Source organism: Sipha flava, unplaced genomic scaffold (assembly GCF_003268045.1).
Source record: "Sipha flava isolate LNK unplaced genomic scaffold, YSA_version1 0_pilon_pilon, whole genome shotgun sequence".
NCBI classification, from domain to species: domain Eukaryota; kingdom Metazoa; phylum Arthropoda; class Insecta; order Hemiptera; family Aphididae; genus Sipha; species Sipha flava.
In genome coordinates this window covers 2,106,000-2,128,582 of record NW_020271713.1, presented here as the reverse complement: position 1 = coordinate 2,128,582, position 22,583 = coordinate 2,106,000, and the positions used below count along the sequence as shown (strand labels likewise).

The 22,583-nt window shown below is 43.0% G+C and overlaps 1 protein-coding gene across 2 annotated transcripts in view; it reads right to left on the bottom strand.

Annotated features, from left to right (window-relative positions):
* LOC112691119 (protein Wnt-1) overlaps positions 1 to 19,312 on the bottom strand; it is a 26,951-nt gene extending 7,639 nt beyond the window's left edge. For both annotated transcript variants that reach the window (XM_025565612.1, XM_025566341.1), the window contains exons 1-3: positions 18,860 to 19,312; positions 11,721 to 11,983; positions 2,428 to 2,720 (exon numbers count right to left, since the gene is read on the bottom strand). In XM_025565612.1, the coding sequence (XP_025421397.1) occupies positions 2,428 to 2,720; positions 11,721 to 11,983; positions 18,860 to 18,969 (666 nt within the window). In that variant the 5' untranslated portion in view covers positions 18,970 to 19,312. The remainder of the gene's footprint in view (positions 1 to 2,427; positions 2,721 to 11,720; positions 11,984 to 18,859) is intronic.
* Positions 19,313 to 22,583: the final 3,271 nt, after the last annotated feature.

Below are 22,583 nucleotides of genomic sequence, written 5' to 3'. Positions count from 1 at the left end.
CGGGGCAACGTCGGACCGGCGACGGGGGAGGCGCGGACGGTGCACGTGCACGTCGGTAAAGCTCGAGCGGTGGCGGACGCGCGAGTGTGGGTGGCCACCGCGATCGCGCGACCGCTGCGACGACGACGTGCGGCACGTCCGCGGCGCGTTTTAGTCACGGTGAACGCGCGCGGCGAGCGTACCGGAACCCGCGGAGCGCGGCGGCGGCGGCGGCGGCGGCCCGTGGGTCACGGATGCGCCCGTACATAACGTGTACACGTATGATAGATGCCGCTCACGTTGTACGACCCGTCGCGCGGTAAATATTACGACCGCCGCGGCGGCGGAGGTCTCTCTCTCACGCGGTCCCCGCCGCCGCCATCCGCTCGTTCCGTAACCCCGACGCGCGCACACAAATCTATTTAGATACACTTCTCTCGGGGGCCACCGCCACCGGACCACACGGTGTTAGGAGAGAATAAATTAAAAAAAAAAAAAAAACAGTATAATAATAATATGGTCCACCGATGCTGCTGCTGTTCCGTATCCTCCGTGCCCCCTCCGAGCGCGCGGTGATTTTTTTTCCTCTTCTTCTCTCTCTCTCTCTCTCTCTCTCTCTCCCCCCTCCCACCGGTCGTAATTAATTGTTTTGAGGTCGTATATTTTTCGTCTCGTGTATTGTTTTCGCTCCGGCACGGGTTAGAGTAAAAATACATCTCCCACTACTACTGCACGTCCGTAGTATACCTAACCGTGTGCTAGACGGCACGGGAGACCGTCGCACTTTACTACGTCTGTCGTCGGTCGACGGACAACGCGCTCGGATTTGGCCGAAGAACAACGGAAGGTTTTCCTGTGCCGCAAGGATTATGGGTTTTTTTTTTCTCTCTCTCTAGATTTAGCACGATTTTATTATCGCCGTTATTGTTTCTAACACCGATGGATCTGCTTTTATTGGTTTTGCTTTTCGTCGAAGCTTATCAAAAAGTATTTTTATAAAGGTCGTTGCCGCTCGAGAAGAGAAAAAGCACGGAGCCAGCACAAAATCATATTGATTTCTCGTTCGACGCGTCTGAACTATTATAGTGGGACGTGTAGCGAGTTTGGAGTCGTTTGAATCGTAACATTTAAATTCCTTGGTCGTGTAGTTAAATGAACGTGTATGTTTTTGAGGTCTCGACCACGCAGCCGGTCTTTTGGAAAAATTCAAACCACTGCTATCTTAACATGAAAACAACAATGTTAAACCTATATAACCGATCGCCAAGTATAACGGTGACAACATGGATTATGGATAAGGCGCCGTTATCGTGCAGAAGATTAATAATCGTTCGTTTTAAATATTTGAAAGGACGACCGCGAATCGTATATCCGCGCGATTGGTCGTCTTCAAAATATTATGTTGTAATATTAGTATAAATGTAGATGGTCGCGGCACCACGGAGGATAACCGGTGGCCCGGGCCAACCGAACGATGGGAAAACGGTCAACAGCAGCAGCGTCAGAGACGTGGATACAAAGTGAATAATATTAGTGTATATATTATGTATAATATGCGTATGGACGAAAAAAAAAAAATAATAATAAATATGAAGAGTAAACCGCATACCAAACGACTAATCAAACTACTATATACCGCGTGTACGCCGCAACAACGACGGTGGCGACGGCGGCAGTGTACCAAAGCCGTTCATGCGACAAAAATCTGTTGAAACATATTTGAAAAAATTTCCCGTCGGTATTCTTTTTTCGTTTTTTTGTTTTTTTTTTTGTTTTTTTTTTTTTATCATATACATATTATTTGTCTTCAACTTCTACTACTATGATTACCACCTACAGGCGTAGCGCGATGAATCTAAGTGAAGGACGGGGACAAAACCTATGATGGCGAAAAAAATAATCTTGCAAGCAATGTTTCACGTGTATCATGTTAGATAAACGGGGGTACCAAACGCAGGTACCGGGTATTTTCCGGTGGGACGTTTTTTTCTCAATGGGTAGTTTTTTTTTTTTTTGGTTTATCGGTTTAGACAGTAATAGACACATTTTCTAACGCGATTGCATTAGAAACCGTTTAGAATTAAATAAACGGTATCTTAATGTTTAATTATAATATTAAGTGTTCTGAAAACAATATACAATCATTTTATATGAAAATATACGTATTTTTTCATGGTTGTTTTTATACCTTTGGTATATCTAAGTGGGCTGTTCCCGGTAGAAATGTCTAACCCAGCCGGTCCTGACCGAACGAAAAAAAACGGAGTGGTATGGCTCCATTTTAGATCCACCACCATTGCACGCCTACGCTACCGCCCTTAGCATCGTAACTACAGACGGTCCCCGGGATACACGCGAATCGCGCACTACGGAACGACGTTGGAATCGGGATCGAAAAACTATAATATGACTTAACACTATTGTAACGGTACGGAACGATGAACTCACCATACGGCCGGCCTCGTTGTTGTGCAGGTTCATCTTCTCGCGGAGGCTGCGACCGCGCTCGCCCGTGTCCACGAACAGCCTGGCGAACTTGTACCCGAAATCGATGTTGTCCGAGCAGCCGCCCCATTCCCAGTCCTTGACGCCGGGCACCGAGTTCTGGATGTACGGCCCGCGGCGTTGGTGCGTGGTGTCGCACGTGCACGTCTCGATCACGCCCTCCGCGCACGCCCTGGACACCGCGTGCGTCACGCCCGCGCTGGTGATCGCGTATATGAACGCGGTCTCCCTGAAACCTGTGCGGACACAAAAAGCACGCCCACATGACGTTCCGTTACTATCGGTGTTGATACGTATTGTTCTGTTGTCGACGCGTTATCGATACGTGCGTGCCGTACGTATCGAACGCGACGAATGAAAAAAAAAAAGAAATTAAAAATAATAAACACTTAAACGACCCTGTTAGTCGTACGCGCGCGTAAAGACACCTCCTAATATTAAGGACGCGCGCGCGAGTGAACCGCCTGATCAATCAACGGTTCTCGAGTCCACCGGAGTCACACACTTTAGGTTTGTACACGTAACCGTAGTACTTGTGTACACACGCGTCTGTACGTCCTAGTGCGCGTGCGCGCGTGCTTGTACACGAATTCCGATCGCATACCGGCGCTGTTAATTAAGATGCACGTCAATGACGATGACGTCGACGGCGACGGTTTTGTGACTAAAAGATATTTCCATCATCTCTTCTCGACCGGAGAAACTCGTTTGCGCGCACATTCAAAACATTTTACCCGAAAAGCGTCTACGGTACCAACGCACTATTATGGTACTACACGACGACAAGGAAAAAAAAAAAAAAAAACTCATCTCGTTCGCGTTAAAAGTTTGTACAGCCGTACATGGCAGTACGGGTAGGCACCTGTATAGGTATAAAGGGTTCTTGTAGACGGACGTGTGTCTGAAATATGGACGTCCGAAGAACGTTTCGTATAATTTATACTACGACCGATTCGGCGCGATAAACAGTAGGTCTCGACAACACGAATCCGGATATTTATGTTAAACGGTGTAGCGTGTATAATATTATGTTTTTTTAATACGTCATTGTAAACAGCGATAAGCGCACAAAATATTATATCGTACACGTAATGGTACCACACGTACACGATATCACGATACAGACGAAACGCGTGTCGATGAACGTTTATTGTATAAATACGATGTTGATGAATGTTGGCCTACCTGAAATTAATGATGTGTTAAGCAGATACGCTTAATTGATATGCGAACGTCGTGCATAATATCCTTCAACGGTCCGTAAAATTAGTTTTGACAAAATCCAACGGGATGGGCATATTAAATTGTGTTCGGTATAAATGTAATTAAATGGAAAAACGTCGAAATCGAATCGCAAACGTAAATAAACTTTTAGCGTACTACGGTCTTGCGTAACGCACGTGTGTGGCTGAAGCAGCCGCGGCCGGGGAACGACGAGGTGGAAAAGGGCTCGTGGGGGTGGATGAATCGACGGAACACGAACGCGGCGAGCCGTAATAATTTGTCCCCGCGCGCGCTCGAAAATAATAATTCGCGTTTAAGTATACCATCTATAAACGTTGGCCGGGCACTACCGTGCGCATTATGTTCTACCTACCGCGGTAACCGTGCGCGACGGACGTGACGTGCGCGCATCGGTGTAGATAATAATATTATACACGCGTTGCCGAGAACCGTATAAAAAAACCGAAGCGTATACGGATAATTGTAATAATAATAATAATAATAATCGATCGCCATCGCGCGCACCGCTGCGTTGACGCGGCGATTATAATAATGCACTGCGGCGATCAAATCGTAAAACGCGTGTTGTATGTACACGTTATTGTAGCGTCTGTCGCGCACGCATTACTGCTGCTGCTGCTGCTGCTGCTGCGTGTAATGTACGGTGCGCGACGACCGCGACGGTACGGATAATTGCTGCGCCGTGTTTACGAGAGAGAGAGGACCCGCGACGGAGTCGATGACGCGACCTCACGCCGCGGCGACGCGCGGCACCGGACGACGGACGCGTTTCGGTGCGGTACCCGTCCGCCGCGGACGACGCGGTCCGCAATCGTGTGCGGATGGGGGAAGAGAGAAAACCCGAAAAGAAAAAAAAAAGTACGGGAAATAAAACAAAAAAAAAAAAAAAAAAAAAAACAATAAAAAACGAAGAAAGGAACGAACAAAAAAAACCTCTTAACCCAGCGCGTTTCGAATAAATAACCCGTGTGGCAACAGTATAATGCCATAACGGTGGCGCGAGTGCGTGAGTGCGTTAAAAGGTATGTGTGCCGTCCGCGTACGCGACGAGCGGCGACCGTGGGAGCGTTCGCCCGCGCGCACCGTTACGGATGGATACGGTAAAACGACGGACGCGGGTGCGATAGTGCGAGCGCGGCGCGCACACGGTGTTCTTGCAGCAGCACGCCTCCCTTGGCAGCCGATACCTGTACAATAATAATAATAATAATAATAATAATAATAATATATTTATTATATCGGTACCGCCGCCACCAACGCTGCGTCGCGAATCGAGTGAAATAATGTGAAAAAAAAAAAAAAATGAGAAAAACAACCCCCATCCCTTTTACCTACGCGATAATGGTGCGTACGTACACGTTCGCACGTAAAAACGGTCGACCGAGAACGGGGACGGGCGAAATTACACGGACATAAATCTGCGCGCGCGCGTAACGAAAATGTGTCGACGACGTGCCCCCCCGGACAGACGTCTCTCCGCGTGCACCGCGTGTAATGTATAATGACCATGCATCCGATGTCCTTCTGTATTTTACACGGTGATGTCACCCCCGCGTACGCGTACACCGCACCGAGTGGCTACTCGTATTTTTCGACCGCGTCCCATCGTAATGCGCGTACAAGTGTGCATAACGCGCGACATTCTCAAACTCCATTGTGCGTCAAAGTTTCCGTGAGCCCCGCGCGCGTATCTATACGTATTCGAACCAGCGGGGTGGCCGAGAACGACCGACCGCCTCCTTCTCCTTCCCTCCCCCGGATCATCGTTCACGTACACAGGCGCACAAAGATGTTATTATGCGACCGTGGTTTTCGTTGTTCCCGGGATGCTATCCATACCCCCGCGAACACGCAAAATATACGTACATTATGTTCAACAGCTGCCGCCGGAATGCGCGTTACGCGACTAGTACATGCACACGTAACGCCGCATCAGCGGCGATTCTATGGGAAAGGGATGGGAGTGTACAAAGGGGCTGTATTCGTTTTTCAAAGTATCGGTTTCGGTTTTGCTAGTACGTATATTTTCTTAAACGCACCGGTGCAATCGATGGATTCGTGTGTTCAGTTGTTATCGGAGCGAGTTCAATGCGGTTTCGGCGCACGTTCGATCGTGAAATCCAATACGCAGCGGTAGGAATGTGCGAGAAAGAGTTTCGTCGAGAACTTTTCCCAACTCTCCGGGGCCACCTACGAATCGTCTGTGTACCCAACGAACACGGTACGACCTTACGCTTCGCACGGCGTTGCAGGTGCAAATCACCCATACAGGATGGGATTGCGGTAAATCCCGCCCGGACCCGGTGTTCGACTAACCGAATTCAACGGCGGCAAGACAGCGGACGAGCACACCGAGCGCACAAGTATACGGGTATTGTGCACCTGTCGTGGTGCGACTTTTCCTCAAAAGTTCTAACGCGACGCGTTCCCGTGGACCCGTCGGTGGCGCCCCGTCGTTGGCAATCGTCACGCGCGCGCGCAAACACAAGTAAGAAACGGTGTAACGGAGTCGGTCCTCCAAGACGACGGGCGCAGCGGAAAGGGTACGTGCGCGCCTGTACACGTAATATGTATATTATTACAGGATAATACGATAATAATAAAAACGATATTACGCGTCGGTACCTGTTTTACGTTTGTACGCAGCGCCGCCGCGGCCGCAGCATCAGCGTGTGGGTATATTATTAAAGTGCCCGACGAAAAAAAAAAAAAAAAAAAACAAACACACACACATACTCGCACACGCACGCACGCGCACACACGCACACACTTACAAACACGTTTTTCTAAACGAAATAATTTGACTGGTTTACAGTGAGCGTGCAACCCGTCAAATAAAAGACACGTATATATACCTTAAATCGTGTAATAAATAATATGCGCGCGATAGACCGACGGGGGGAATCGTCCGTCCGGGCACGCCGCGGGAAACCCTATGATGACGTTATTAGTCGACTAATAATCCGACGGCGGCGGCCGGGAGGTCTAATGTCAACACGTTCTTCTCTTTTCATCTCGTCGTCGTCGTCGTCCGTCGTACGCGCACGGTCCATACCCTCTTCCACCCCCCTCCCACCCCCATCACGTACTACTCGTCACTCTTGTTTATTGTTTCCCTCCCCCCCCCCTCGCACTTTATTATTATCTCGTAATGCGCGCGTAGTGTTCGTCGTCCGGTACTTGGTTGTCAAACTTAAATTATGTGTCCGCCCGCGAGCGGTGCGTATAATATTACGCACGTAAATAATATAACATTATTTACACGCGACCGTGGTGCACGGTCGAGCACCGTATAAACGTTACGTTCTCGGCAAAAACGAATAAAAATATCAAAAACGCAATGATTTTCGTGTTGGATTTGCGTTGCGATATCGGTGCACACAGTTGCAACGCTGGGTGAATTCGAACGGTTTAACCGGTCGAGAGACTTAAACGTTCGATCGACGGCCGATAGGAGGAGGAGACGCAACACGACCGTTCGCATTGTATATGGGTCACGTGCGCGCGTGTAGATGTATCGTAATAGCGTACCGGCGTGCGCGTGTGTAGTAATCAATATGTGTTTTAGTTTCATTAGTGTACAAATCGACGTGTACGTTACGGGTTACACGCCGTCACGTGACTTTTAGACGTTCCTGCACGCGTTCGAATTCGTATAAATTATATTATCGCTTCACAGATCCTTCGTCCTGATACATCCGATCTTCATTCGAGTACATATTTTTCTATACACGTTTACACATACACAGATGGGTCAGGTAGTACACGTACATATTTTTCCTTCGTGTAATGAATTTTCATAAAAATCCGATCTTTATCGCCGCCGCCGTTGTACGTTACACACGTGACGTCCGAGTACATTATAATCGTCGTGTAAACGCAGTAAGTTATAATATTTTATCTCTGAGATCCGAGAGCGAGATCGAATAACGTACGTGCGCGCGTGCACGTGTTTACGTATAGGATACGGATAAAATATTATAACGCGTATAACTCGAGAGGTACCTCGTGATTGTTGGACAAACATCCGAACGACGTTTAATGACAATGATAACGAAACGGTATTCGGATCCGAACCGATGTATTTATTCCGCTGGCCGAATGTTCGTATGATACGGAAAAACAAAACAAAAAAAAAAAAAAATCAAACAAATACTCAATCAACAAATATTATGTAAATCTTTTAATATTATTATATTTTTTATAAATGATATTTTTTCGTGTGTCCCGTATAAACGTATATAATATATACACGTATGAGAGAGAGAGAGAGAGAGAGAAAAATAAAAATAATATGTCAACGCCGTCAGCACGATAACTCTGAACGGTGAATAATTCGAATTTATTGCTCCCGTCGGTATACATAGAATTCAACACAATTGATTGCCGCAGCAGCCGCCACCGCCGCCGCCGAATCACGCAAAAAAACTACTTAAACCCGTTTAAACGCAATTTTTATCTTCCGGAATTATAAACCTGCGCGTAGCGTCGCGCACACGATTTTATGTGAAAAAAAAAATAAAAAATGGAATGAAAAATAAGATAAAAAAAAAAAAATAATAAAAAATAAAATGTCTATTAAAATATATATCGTGGCGTGTGCGTATGTAACGACGTCGTTTTACATGCGGTTCACACGATTCGTTTACATATTTTAATCTTTTTCCCTCGTCCGTCCTCACCTCCACCAACTCCTGTGCCGTGCGCGTCTACGTACCTACTAAATATAATATACTGCTCCCTCGAACGCGGCGACGGTGGCGGCCAGCTGTGGTGGTGGTGGTGGTGGTGGTGGACACACCGTCGTCAAACGGCGCGCGCGACAACAATATTTTTCTCGTCGGATGCGACGTGATAAAGACACGTTTTTTACTTGTTTTCATTTTTTTATTTTATTTTTTTTAATTTTATATTACTCCGTTTCGTTTTCCCACATCCCGTTCACGCCGCCGCTGAGAAGTCAGAGTGTACGTACGTACACCGTACGCACGTTCGCGATTAAAATCATATCACGCCCAGAGACGAAATCACTTGAGAAATAATAGAAAAACGGAGAGACGACCGAATCGTAAAAGTGATAAAAACAAAGAAACGAAATGAAATAATAATCGTATATTATAGCAGTGACCGTTTCCGTCGCCGCTCACTAAATATCTGCCTCGTAAAATCATAATATGACGACGACGGTGTTCGTAAGTAGGGGGAAACCGTAGGGAAAACGCTGTACAAAGTATGCGAGCGAATAACGTGATATTTAAATATAAAAATTCCGAGTACATAAGTATCGCAGACACCCGATCCATGGTCGGATGTAGGTTTACGTATTATATATGTATTACGTGTACGATATCATCGTACGATTTCTCGTTTGATAAAATGCGTATAACGTTATAGTAATAATAACAGTACAATTTGATATTGTAATGGTGTAAGCGTTTGGTTGTTTTGTGGATTAGTTCCATTGTCGCCGAGAAGAATATTATACGCATTTAAGTTTTAGTTAAACGGTTGTCGATATGTTATCATAACTATCGTTTCTCCGATTGTCGCCCTGCTGCAGAGTTTCAGTTGTATTATTTGCGTGTATTGTGCACATACTTTTATACTATGTATGTCTATATTATGGTAAAATACAAGTATTTATATGTATACTATTCAATAACTTCAATATCCATGTGATACTTTTATAACATTACACAGTGATATTCGAACTTACGCTGATATACTAATATTATGAGCAGACAAGTTGTGAAATTAATTAACGTAAAAACGATGTGTACTCGAGGAGGGTCCGGATCTTTGACCGGGCGATTGAGGGTCCTCCCCCGGGGAGCTATTCTACCGAGGGGCGCCTCATAGGCGGATGTGATTGTTTCAGAATTAAAAAATAATCAAATAGAGCCCAGCAATCGAAAAATACTTAATAAACTAAAAATGAATGAGATCATCGAACCATTAACACAAATGAATAAGCTTCGAATATGAAAATACCTAATAAACTGTCATTGAAAATACAGACGCTGTAACAGAGAATTTTTTTATTCATCAATAATTCGTAATTCAGTAAATAGTATATTCAACAATTTTTTTTTATAGTAAAATATTCGCTCAAATCAGAGACGCCAATATTGTACGATCAAGTATCCATTGTTATGATGTGTTAACATTTCGGAATCAACGAATGGACTATACTGATAAGTTGATTTGTTTTTTTTTTTTTTTTCAATAAATTTCAAAAACTATATAGGTAGGTACCTAACACATGAAAATATCGATAAATCAAAAGCGATATCACATTACAGCTATTCATGTCTACCGACCCAAACGAGCCCGGCGCAAGCATGCATATCGATCGTCGATCGATAACATTGAATTCGACCGGATCACGAGCGCACGCCGATAACAGCGAAATGTATACCAGTAATAGAATATTATCTTTTGATTTATTTCTCCCCGTCAATGTACACACGTTTGGCGCCTGAAGTGTCGCGGACGTTTTGCGTGAACGCAGCTGGAAGGTTCGTTTGTATTTTACTAAGCCGTGACTCCGAATAGCCGAAAATCCCTCGAATAAAATGCGCGTTACAACATTATTTGGTTACCGCAAACGTACATTAATCATATATGTGATGATAACGAATACGATACGATACAATAACAGTTAGTTCAGAACATGTACGTCGAATTGTTTAATCGTCCGACCGAAGGCATAAAAATCATGAATATAATTCACGGTTATTCGTATATGTAGGTATGTATATCGTAAATATACGATACATTACATGTATGTAATTTGTCAAGTATACATGTACGATTGGAGACGACACGATTCATACATGCGTCTCATTTGATGGAACGCGATATTACGTAAATGAGTGTAAATATAAAGACTCTATTTACCGATTAAAAGGCCGTGTACGATGTGTATACGTTAAGGGTAGAGTTCGAAAATGGGAAGTTTACACATTACTCGGGTAAAGTAAGCGTTATTCGTATGAATAGTATAGTTTGTACTTTATCCAGTGTGCCATGGATAAGATATGGAGTAGAAAGAAAACCAAATCGTATTTATTCGAAAAAAAAAATGATAGAGTAAATTATCTAATATTCAGTTATTTCATGTATGATAAAATTTAAAAAATGTTTAGTTTATACTCGCGTTTTATTAATATCATCCACAATTGATATTTTGTCGTATTTTTATTATATGAAAAAAAACTTTGTCCACTCAAAGGTAGATAGTGTACAAATAATCCGACTAATGTATCTACAAAATAGACGTTTTACAAATATGTTTACTTTATCCGATAGGCATTAGTAGTGTTCACATTACCCGGGTGATGTGTACATTACCCGTAAATATATATATATATAACGAGTAAAACGCAATAATGATACACATACATAGTTAATATTTCAGTGATCAATATAACTATAAGCTGCATAAAAATGCCAAGTACAATGCTCGTTCGACGTAATTACTTATTACTAATTAACATAATTTCAACGGTATAGCATGTAAGGTATAAAAAAACACACATACAGCCACAATGCAAATCCCAGGGCATAACTGGTTAACAATAATTTTCCTGGGTAAAAGCTTTTGAACTTGTATGGTATCGCTAACGTTGATGACGTAGTAGTGTTAAATCGCGATTAAGTCAACGGTGATTTAATGTTTTTTTTTTTTTTTTGTTTGTTTGACCGGCTTCAACGATTCGTCATTATTATTTTGTACGGAAAAAATATTCTAGTAAAATAATTATATCTTATATTATTATACGCTAGTCGGAACGGAACGAAAAGATTAAAAACAAAAACGAGATAAATATGTATAAACAATCATTATCTTAGTGTCATGGATGACGCGTGCGCTACGCAAACTTATTTGAAAATCGTCACTGTACTTGTATTTCACGGCAGATAGAAACGAAAACAGTGCAACGCATTATGCACACACGTAGACTACTGAAAATACGTATTTCATTTACCTCTGTCGACAATTTTCCCAAACAAATTTTTGCCGGTCAAAAAGTTTTTCGTCGAACAATTCCAACGTCTGTTGCGGAACTGGTGCTGGCACTCTTGCAACGCCATGTTCACGCCGCGGCTGATGGCCTGCAATACGCCCGGATTTTCGCGGATCATTCTTCTCTGTTTGTTGCGCAACAACGTTAGCGACGACGTGTCCATGAGCATCATGCCCGGGGTCATTGGTGCCAAGTTGTTAGGTTCGCCAGCTTTCGCGATTCCCCTGTTGAAAGACGAGAAGAGATAAAAATAAAAAAAAAATTGTAAAACAAATATATGGCCAGCGTGTTCTGTGGGATCGGTAACGATATGTTTAGTGGTTACCGGTTAAACGTGCGCGCATCACACGGCGTTACAACATCGTAACACCGTTTGAGACATCAACGTACGTCCACGGCTAATTAATTTTCTCAGTTCACCGATTTCGATCGCCCAAGATCGAAAACCGTGGAACGCGAGCGCATAACAATACAATAATATAGCCGTCAACAACAATACCAACACGCGTTTGTAATAGTATATAACATTTGCTTACCGCCGTCGTCGTACGTTCCGTTACGGGCGTCCGCGCGGCACAATGGTACCACCGTAGTGATATCCATCGTACGTGTATTACATCCGTCGCGGGTCTATTAAACGAACGTAACGCGATCGAATCGCGTAGAGGTTAGAGACATCGCGGACTACAGACTTTACATCGGCCGATAGTTTGGTCGGGTTCTTAATCAGTACGAAGTTATGTGCAAGAGCGCACATTATAACGATTTGGTATCGGCCGATCAATAAGTTTGATGGGCTGCACGATTGCCTTCGAACTAAACAGTCGGCGAACTATCGGCCGACTGCTTAATCAGTATGGCGATAATTCTAATCCGCACACTGCCGATTTTTAGTCTGCCGACTCGGCCGATTCACCAGAGCTTTGGAGCGGGAAAGGTATAATAAAAGTATACTAAAAAGCGACTGCTATCGTCGGCAGAATTCAGCACAACTAAAAAAATCTTTCCAGAGCAGTCGGCCGACCAATGATCGGTTTGCGTAGCACCACCAACCAAACTGTTCAGTTGGCCCTGCGTGCGCGATATCAGCCCGACCCGATTAAACTATCGGCCGGTATAAAGTCTGTGGTCCGCGATGTCTCTTGGGCTAATAATACACGCGCGGGATGGATCGCGGTACGCACGAATGGATCGATTTATTTAAATGTACGGCATGAACGCGGTGTGTCGCGTAATAGGTTTTCGGTCTCCTCGAGATCATTTCGTGCGCGGACGGACGTTCTGCGATACCGGACGCGTACAATCGAACGGCGCAGCAGCAGTGGGGTGAACGCTTGAAAAAAAATTCAATCGGCGTACAACTGTTTCTCGCGCGTTCGGCATTCAGCGAGTTCTCGACCGTTCAACGTTTTTCGTTGACTTTTCCCGATCGTTTTTTTTCAATGTAAAAACAGTTTTTTAAACCGCGGCCACACGTACACGGTTCGCATACCTTGAACACAATACGGTCGTGGAAAACCGCCGAACGTCCAACGATTAATGTACGCGCGGGATTATATTTTAGCGAACGAAAAACACTCGTGTTCGGAACGAAACACGCGATGACGGTGATCAATATTATGCGTTGAGACGTCTAAAATCCACACGCGCGCACACATATGTACACGAACGTAGTCTCACAAGATTGGTCTGAAGTGTGTCTCGGTTGCCACGGCCGCGTGCGGTGCCCCCGCCGCCACTGTCAAAGTGTCATCAACGCAGTGCCTCTCGGACGCAGCCGAGACGGGAGTGAAGGGAAATCGACGTGCCCGGACAATGGACCCGAGCACTTGAGATCGACGAGTCTGAGTATGCGACGTGTATAAACGTAAACACGCACACACGGAAACGAAGAAATTAAGCGCATATAATGGACAAACAGGGATGTATTATTTGTTGAACGTGTCGACGGATCGACGACAAGAAGACGGACGTGGAAGAGGAGCAGCGTCAGCGTTACGTTCTGGGAAGGAAAAAAGAGAAAAAGAAAGAAATATAACTCGGACTGCCCGCGCGATAGGTCCGACGCGCACACATAATAATAATAATAATAATAATACACGGACGTGTTACGGGTACAAGATATTGGTCTTGGTTTGGCTACGTAATTTTCGAGATACGATGAGATTCGTTTTATTTTTCATTTTTATCAATACGTAATATTATGGAACGCTGAAACGTTAAGGAAATATAATCGAAAAAACATGCGCCGCGCATTTAAAAGATTTAACGTGTCGCGTATTATGTTATTTCGTTTCAGCTAGCCGTTTTCTCGTGTTCCACACGAATATCAACGTATTGTACAACGCGTTCGTTCGCCAACCGCTGTATACGTGTAAACGTCGAAAAATTATGGGCAATAAAAGCTTATACAAGCTATGCGTAGGGCAAAAGAAATTCACAGTTCATGTCGCGCCGTACGGCAGAGTGACGAACGCGTGTAATTTAGTAACTTTAAAAGGTGATTATCGTAAAAACGTTAACCGTTGACGTGCAAGATAAAAGATAAATCGGTGAGGAATGTTCCGGTGGACATTTACTCGTTTGTATAAACAGAAAAATGTACACACGTACAAAAAGGTAGGAAGCATTGCGCCAGTGAGTGCCTATATTATATTCATAACTCGTTTTCTCGGTTTCTCTTTCTTCCCATCTATCTCTTTTGGTTTCGTTGTTATTTATTTATTATTTTTTTTTCTCTCTCTCTCGTATAAATTTGTTTTGTTTTTGTGTGAACGAAAGGAAGAGATATGGAAGATAGACGGGGAGAAAGAGAAATAATACGATCGCGCGACCGAGTATACGTGCGCGCGCGCGCGCGTGTGTGTATAGTGTAATTTATAGTATCGCTAGCTCAGCTCTAGCCTATCTCCCTTGGTCATCGGTCGTCGTGGGAATATTCGCGTCCCGGCTTCATTCCGGTCGACATTTTTATATTTTAGGTCTCTTAATGTCGTTAATCATCCGATTCTTATTTTCTTTACCCGTATACACGTTTATACGGTTCACTAACGCGGCGCGCAGCCCGAACGCGCGCACGCGCTGACGCTGTTGTACGCAGCCGCCGCCGCGGTCAAGACGCACGACGACTTCATTGTTACGCTGTTGCGCGCGTAAGAAAGGCTTCTTTGTGTACGTGCCCACGTCTCGATCGCGATAACGGAAAAATCAGCGGCGGCGAGCACGACGATTCGGTTTTTCGATCCGCGGCGAGCGTTCGCGAGTCGGACGTCGGAAGGGTGTTTTCCGGTGTTAAAACAACGGGCCGATATCGACTAACCGGAAGGGGATACCTGGTTGCGGGCCGCAAACGAGACGGATATCGGACGTAAAGCCTACCCGACCGCGTCGGCTACGACCGGGAGTCTCGTGCGCGGTACGTGTGTAGTCGCGCGCTGTTGGTCCCGAGTACCGTTCGAGTGCACGGTTAGTGCCCGTAACGTACCGGCACCCGGAACGGTTTGTCGAATCGATTCCGGGACGCGTTCGTCGGCGGGTACGCGGAGGAACAACCGAGAAAACTTGCCGAATCCGGGGGCGGCGGCGTTGCGTCCGAACGGGGGGGGGAAAAAAAAAAAAATCAAGAACGAATCCGTTTCGTTGTTCGGATCGGATGGACATCGAGCCGACGCTAGCCGTCGACTGCAAGTCGCCGCCGGGCGGCGGTGACGGACGCGCGGCGAAGGCGATGTAAAACCCGTGCGGAAAGAGAACACACGAATCCTGTCGGACGAACGTTAATTCGTTACGATGTAGAGCGCGACCGCCGGGGAAATGGTGTTTTGTTGCAGCTGTCATTAGCGCGCGTGAACGTTTCGGAGCGAACGACGCGTCGACGACGTGCGCACGTAATACACGCGCGTACACGTTTATGTTCGGATCGTGCGCGTGTACGTGTTTTTCCCTACACATTGTTCCCGTTATTGGTTACAAATTCGAAAAGAAAAAATAATAATAATAATAACTCTCGTACCTTGTCTACCTCTCCTAAACCGGAAATTAATTAACGAACAACATTTTTCGTCCAGACGTACGCAACAGTGATGTTAAGGTGCGCACCGAGGGTAATTAGCGGTCTAAATGATTTTTACATCGGTTTCGTTACTGGTTACGGACTCGTACCGTATTACTACCGCTTACCGGTTCGCGCAGCACCCGGTACTCGTATAACGCGCGGGACGCGTAATTTGGAGCGCGGCGGTCATATATTATCCGGGGATACGTCGACGGCGGAGGGCGTTGACGTAATATTCGAGTGACGGAAACACGTCTCGACGGATTGATGGACTCGAGAGAAAAATAAAAATAAAAATACCGGCCCATAACCGTTTCGCCTTACAAGTGTCATCGCGAGAAGATTCACTCGAGTACTCGAGTTACGTTGTTGTTACGGCCCGGTCACTTGAACGGTCCACGGAGCGCATGAAAATGTAAAGGATCGTTGCGACCGGCAGCGACGCACCGACGCGCGTCGTCGTCGCAAAACATTGAACCCGAAAGCGAAAAATACGTATTGAAATCGTAATAAAAATTGACGTTCGATAATTTGCGACCACGGGTCTATATCATTTTTAATTTTTTTTTTTTTTTTAGTTATTACGTACCTATACGTATATAATGTTTCGATCGTTCAACTCAAGAGGCGCGTCGACGTAATTAACAATATAGTAATTGTGTTTCGACGTTGAACTCGTAATAAACCATTATAAACGGAATGACAAATGTACAAGTAACCGTAAAAATACTTCTCTAGAAAGAATCGAGTGCGGTCCAAAACGGTTATTAACCAAAAGCGCAAATCGCACAAGTACCTACTTATATTTATTGTAATTATACTCGGTGTCGGAAAATGTTTATAACCATGTGAATAATATACAAACATGAAATGCGTTGATGAGTTCGTGAAAGCACGTGTGTGTATATGTATGACGTCACGATTTGTTAAGTGAATATTTGTGTTTTTATCGTTTTCATTATCTTCAAGAACTTAATTATTTGCTAGAGATAAAAAAAAAAAAAATGATGCCGGAAAACGAATTTTTTGTTTGTTCCGATTGTTCTGATTAAGGGGACGGAAAAATGTTTCGTCAAAATATTCGTTTTTAGTTCTTCATTCATATCCGTGTACAATAGATTTTAAAAGATTCGAAAAAACGATAATGTAAAAGCCTTTACGGGGCCCTATTTATTTATTTTTTATAGCAGTTTCGACGAGTAGTCTCCCCCTCCCCATTATCAGTGTAAATTGAAATTAATGGGGTGGCTTCACGAGGAAGCTATCCTATTGAATCGTTTCCATGTATACATGTCTATCAACTATTTACAATAGTCTCAGATAGCCATCTAGACATACAGACGACCGCTTTGGGTGGTGGTTTCCCCGTGTCTCTCTTATTAGGGATCTTCTCTCAATTGATCCTCTCCTCCCCTTTAATATTTGATATGTGTATATACATATATAGATATAAATAAATAAATGTTGATGACAAAAAACATCCTAGGTATACCTTACGCATTATACCTTTATACACGTACGTATAACAATTATAAAACGTTTCACGCTGAGATCATGGTGACATTCCTACCAGATTCAATGTCATAATTATTAACCCGCACTATAAAAAAATAATAAATATTATACTACTTAATAGTGCCGAATTTCTAAATGATTCAAACCGTATGGATATCGTTTCTATTAGGGATTATGTAATTTATATAGAATATTGAATAGGTATTCGGATATTTGTGTTTTGTGAATAAAAAGAGTTCTATACTTATGTTTTCATTATTATTATTATTATTATTTTTTTATTTATCGAATTTCTTACATAATTTTTGCAACGCCCATTAAGTTTCGCTTAGAATTAAGATACGAAATAATTAAAAATTAGAGTTTTTAGCGTATCAAAGTAATTATACGATATGAAAATTCATAAATAAATGTTCTTCTCATTTTTGTTAGCATTTAACGTCGAATATTAATTCAAACAATTATACAATTCAAATTTGTGTACTACATATTTAGAATCCTTTACACGTTTTTCTAGCATCGATCAGACATGTTATCATACATTTTTCTTAAATCAACTTAAAACATTACTCATGATTAACATAATTTAACATTTTATTTACAAAAATATGTATAATTCTTTAAAATTCAACTATAACTTAAATTAACTTCATTCATACAATACTACGGGAAAAATTAACGACAAATAAATAGTACAAATTTGTTTATTATATTGCATTTCTTATAGTTACCAAGTTATAACAGATTTAAAGATAGTCCTAAACGAAATTAATAATTTTAACGAAAAAACGTTATCGGTGAGAAATGAATAATTTGAAATAATAAAATCTTTTTAAGTCGATTTTATTAAGTTTTTGGTAGAATATAAACTAATTTCTTATGATATCAATTTTCAACCCTTCTTGTAAATATGACTGTGGCTATCATAATAATACGAATAATAAAGATATATTGGATAATCATTAAACAACAATAATGATTCAAACAGTTCTTCTATTTTTGTACGTATTAACCGCATACGTTTCGCGTAAATAAGATTTTCGCTTGAAATCTCGTAAAAAGAACAACAGTTATTACTCTGAAACTATTTTACTATTGTTATATAATCCAGAAATCATAAAATCGAAGATAATTTAAATCAATCAAAACATAGATCAATTAAAATGATTGCTTATTACGATGTTTTACATTGAAAAGTAGAAACATTAAAAAACAAGTGATTATTATTGTTGAACTGAATGCGTTGTAAATGGATACCTCAAACAACTCTAAATAATATCATAACCGATCCTTATAACTAACTCGTACTGAACACAAATAATGTATTTAAAATTTGTTGAACCAAAAACAATTGTAATTCAACAAATCGCACATAATTTCTAAACTATTGTTAAAATACACTACGAAGTATGCGAGTTATAAACGATGATTCGGATTCGAAATTAAAATAACCACGAACACAATAAATCACGCACGCGATGATATTTATACAATGAAAATGGATAATGGATTATAATAGATAATTACTCACCACCAGTGTGTACCCTTGTATTTGCCTTCTCGGTGCTTAGCGTAGACGGTAGCGATCTCGTCGACCACGAGGGCCAGGACAATAGTTCTGATTATGACTGTAGCCTTCATGTCACATGTCTAGTTGAACACGATATGGGGTGAATTTCGTTCCGTCGGCGGTATGTCGAAGAAACGGAAAGGTTTTAGAGGACAACGCGATCGGGAGCCGCCGGTTGGAAAAAAAGAACAGATAAATTAAAAAAATAAAATCGAACTGTGAGTAACGGTCACTCTCTCTCGAGAGAGAGAAAAAAAAAAAAAAAACGAGAAACAATCGAAGATTGCGCGACGACGGAACCACTGGGTACAGAGCTGGGTATACACGCGGTGTCCACTGCAAGCGGCCTACTGATGAACAACGCACCCCAGTCCGGCGGAGCAGAACGACTGATCGTGAATGCGTGACATCTCGCGAGAGCCGCAGGAAAACCGCCGCCGCCGCCGCCGCCGCCGCCGCCGCAGCCACCGTCCTCGTGGACCGAGGGGGGAAAAAAAAAAAAAAAAAAAACCCGAGAAGAAAAGGAGGCGGAGGAGGGACGCGCTCGAGTGCCGCCCACCGGCCGCGCGGCCGCCCACCGGTGATCGTCTCCCCCACCCCCACAACCGCGGCGTCCGCGCGCGGCTCCGTGTGTATCCGGCCGGTCGCCGGTGTATTCGCGCGCGCGCGTGAGACCCCGTCGATCCGGCGGCGGCGGCTGCTGGTCCGCCGGTGAGGTTATTGGAGGAGGCGAACGGTGAAAGCGGTTATTGGGCAACACCGCGGAAAGGGAGAGCGCGGTGCGCCGGCGGTCCGTTTCGCACACACGTACCGGCGGCACGGCAACAGGTATACGCCTCTTTCGAGACGTCGCGTTCTCCGCGCGCGTACAATAATATTCGTATGGGTTTTATTGCGCGCGCGAGTAAAATGTTTGTGCGACGGGCGGCGGACGATAGAACCGACTACGTCGTCGTCGTCGTATCGTCGATCTATACGCGTTGGCCGTTGCGTTTTTCGCGCACACGTTCGGAGAGAAAAATATACATAATCACGAGCGTGTACGGTTAACGCAGAGGCGTGTCCAACGGGCCCGGGCCTACCCTGATTTTTAACCTTTAAGTATACCCAATGTACGCGTTTTAAAATTATATTTATACAAGCACACCAAATACTGAATGTGAAATGTATGTACATCAACGTACTGCGCGGGCAATTGTGCGACCATATTTTTTATCCATCATATTTTCCGACGTAACCGATACAAATGTTTGTCATTAAATAGAAATCAATAATCGTAAAATTCATCGGCGATTCTCAAGCGCTTCTCGGAAACACCCCGTATTTCTATGCGGATATCACACGACCGTCGTCGTTTGGTCGGCGATCGCCGCCGTAGTGTTGAGCGTCAAAAATTTCTTATAACCAGGCCTGCCTCGAATTTCGGTCTTAGACACGCCTCCTGGGTGAATACCTACGTTCACGTGGTACACCGCGTTATCGGTTGTTGCGCGCATTGAAATTTACTCGATTTCGTACGAAAAGTGTGTACGAGTACAATGTACATATGCATATGTACGTGTTATACGTGCGCTGTATAGGTACGCGTGCATCCGTATGGTTTGTAGGTTTTTTTTTTTTTTGTTCAATCACGTTTATTGATTGTCTTTTTACAGCTGTACACGGTATTTTTAAGGTCTTTGTGTTTTTCGATTCAATGTGGTCCGGTCCGGTCCTGACTGACAAAAAAAAAAAAAAAATAAATAAATAAATAATAATAAGTCGCTCCAGTCTGGTCCGTCCGCCTTCAGTTCGATAAGACAATAATGGTTTAACAATAATTTTGTTCGAAAGTATGATTTTACTTGTATGCATTACATAATAAAATAATACCCAACATAATAGTATGTTATCTTAACCCGCATGATAATGTTTTGGGACACCAAAATAGCTCGTCACGTTTCTGTATGGTTTTATTGGTGACACAATATTTACTTATTACAGAATGTAAATGGAGGAATAAAATTATGATTGCAAATTTTCTTATCTGAAATCTGTATTATTTCCGAATGTATACTATATGCGTTGTGGACAATTTTAACAATAATTTTAAATTTTAAATTTATTTTAAATTTTATTTTGAACTTTTTACGTCATTCTGTCATATTTTTGAATATCGATCCGTTTTCATTCTCTAATTCAACCATATTAGCCGCTATAATCAAATACAACGTTCATATACTTTCAATAATATCGATTTTTAATATGGACTTGAAGACAATATTTGCTGTGAATTTCTGTAAATGTATTTAATACTGTAGTCAAGATTGATTTGGAGATTTCGAATCTAACATTTTAATTTCAAATTAAATAAACGATATACTAAAGTGATAACCTTAATCACTAACATTGAAGCTTATATACAACTGCTGATAAAAGAAAAATATCAAAATACAATAGCTGTATGTATTCTTAAACCAATAGTATTTCCAGCATTATTTATAAATGTTATTTCGATTCATGTGCGAAAAATAGAATTTAAATTGAATGAATGTGGATTTGAAATAGTGAGCTTTTTTTTTAACAGTTTTTGTCGAGAACTATACTTTAAACTTCAATACTCAATTATTTTAGAAAAATCAAAACTTACCCCAATACATACGTATAAATACGGATATTTTTAATCGCATATACCGTGTGCACTAGGTAGAATTAAGTGATTTAAGACATAGGATCAAGGAAATCACCCCTGGTCTTATTAGTTCATCACCCACCACAGCGCAACGTGGAAGTGTGCGCGCTTGAATCAAACCGATCATAAGAGCGATTAGGGAAAAGTTCTGTTTTCGAAACATCGGTTTTCAGCAGATCGATGCCATTTACGATACACATGCGCTATTAAGCATAACCACGATACATTATTACAGTATTGTTTATACTCGTGCAGCGTGCACGTTAGGCCTCCACGCCCACACGGTACACGTACACTCGTGTCGGACGGTGTGCACATGTATGCACCGTGTACGTTTCAATATATTTATGTAAATATAATCTATATCAATGCGATACGGACGAAGGCGTGCGGCAAATGAAGACATTTAGTAATGCGTACGAGTATTGCGTAGCAACTTTACACGCCTATCGCGCATATATATATATGTAATTTTTTTTAATACGTACGAGAGTACGGTAATTATTCAATAATGGTTTTTTGCACGGATGGCGTCACGCGTGCTCGGCACGGTCGAACGTACATCTATAAATCATACGCCGGAGCGTGTTTTACGAGCCGAATCGTTCCTCCGTGCGTACGAACGCGCGCGCAGAACGGGCGGTGTTGCGCGGAAAATTAAAATTTGCGCTTTCAAAATCGTTTTGCGACGCGTCTCACACTCCGCGCGCGCAGTCGCTCTTTCTCCGTCGCTCCCTTCGTCCTTACGATTCCAATAAAGGTATCCCGATGCAATATAACACGTGCGTTTGACACGGATACCGCCGCCGCCGCCGCCGCTATTGGGAGAGAGAAAATATAAAAAAAAAAAAAAAAAAAAAAGCGCGAGACTTCACGCGTCGTATACCTACAGGGTAGATACCGTGTATACGTATACCGTACGATACGGACGTGTAGGTAGTAACACGTAAGACGACTCACCACCGGTACAATAATAACGTCGATGCATACATCTTAATACTTAAACGTGAGTGT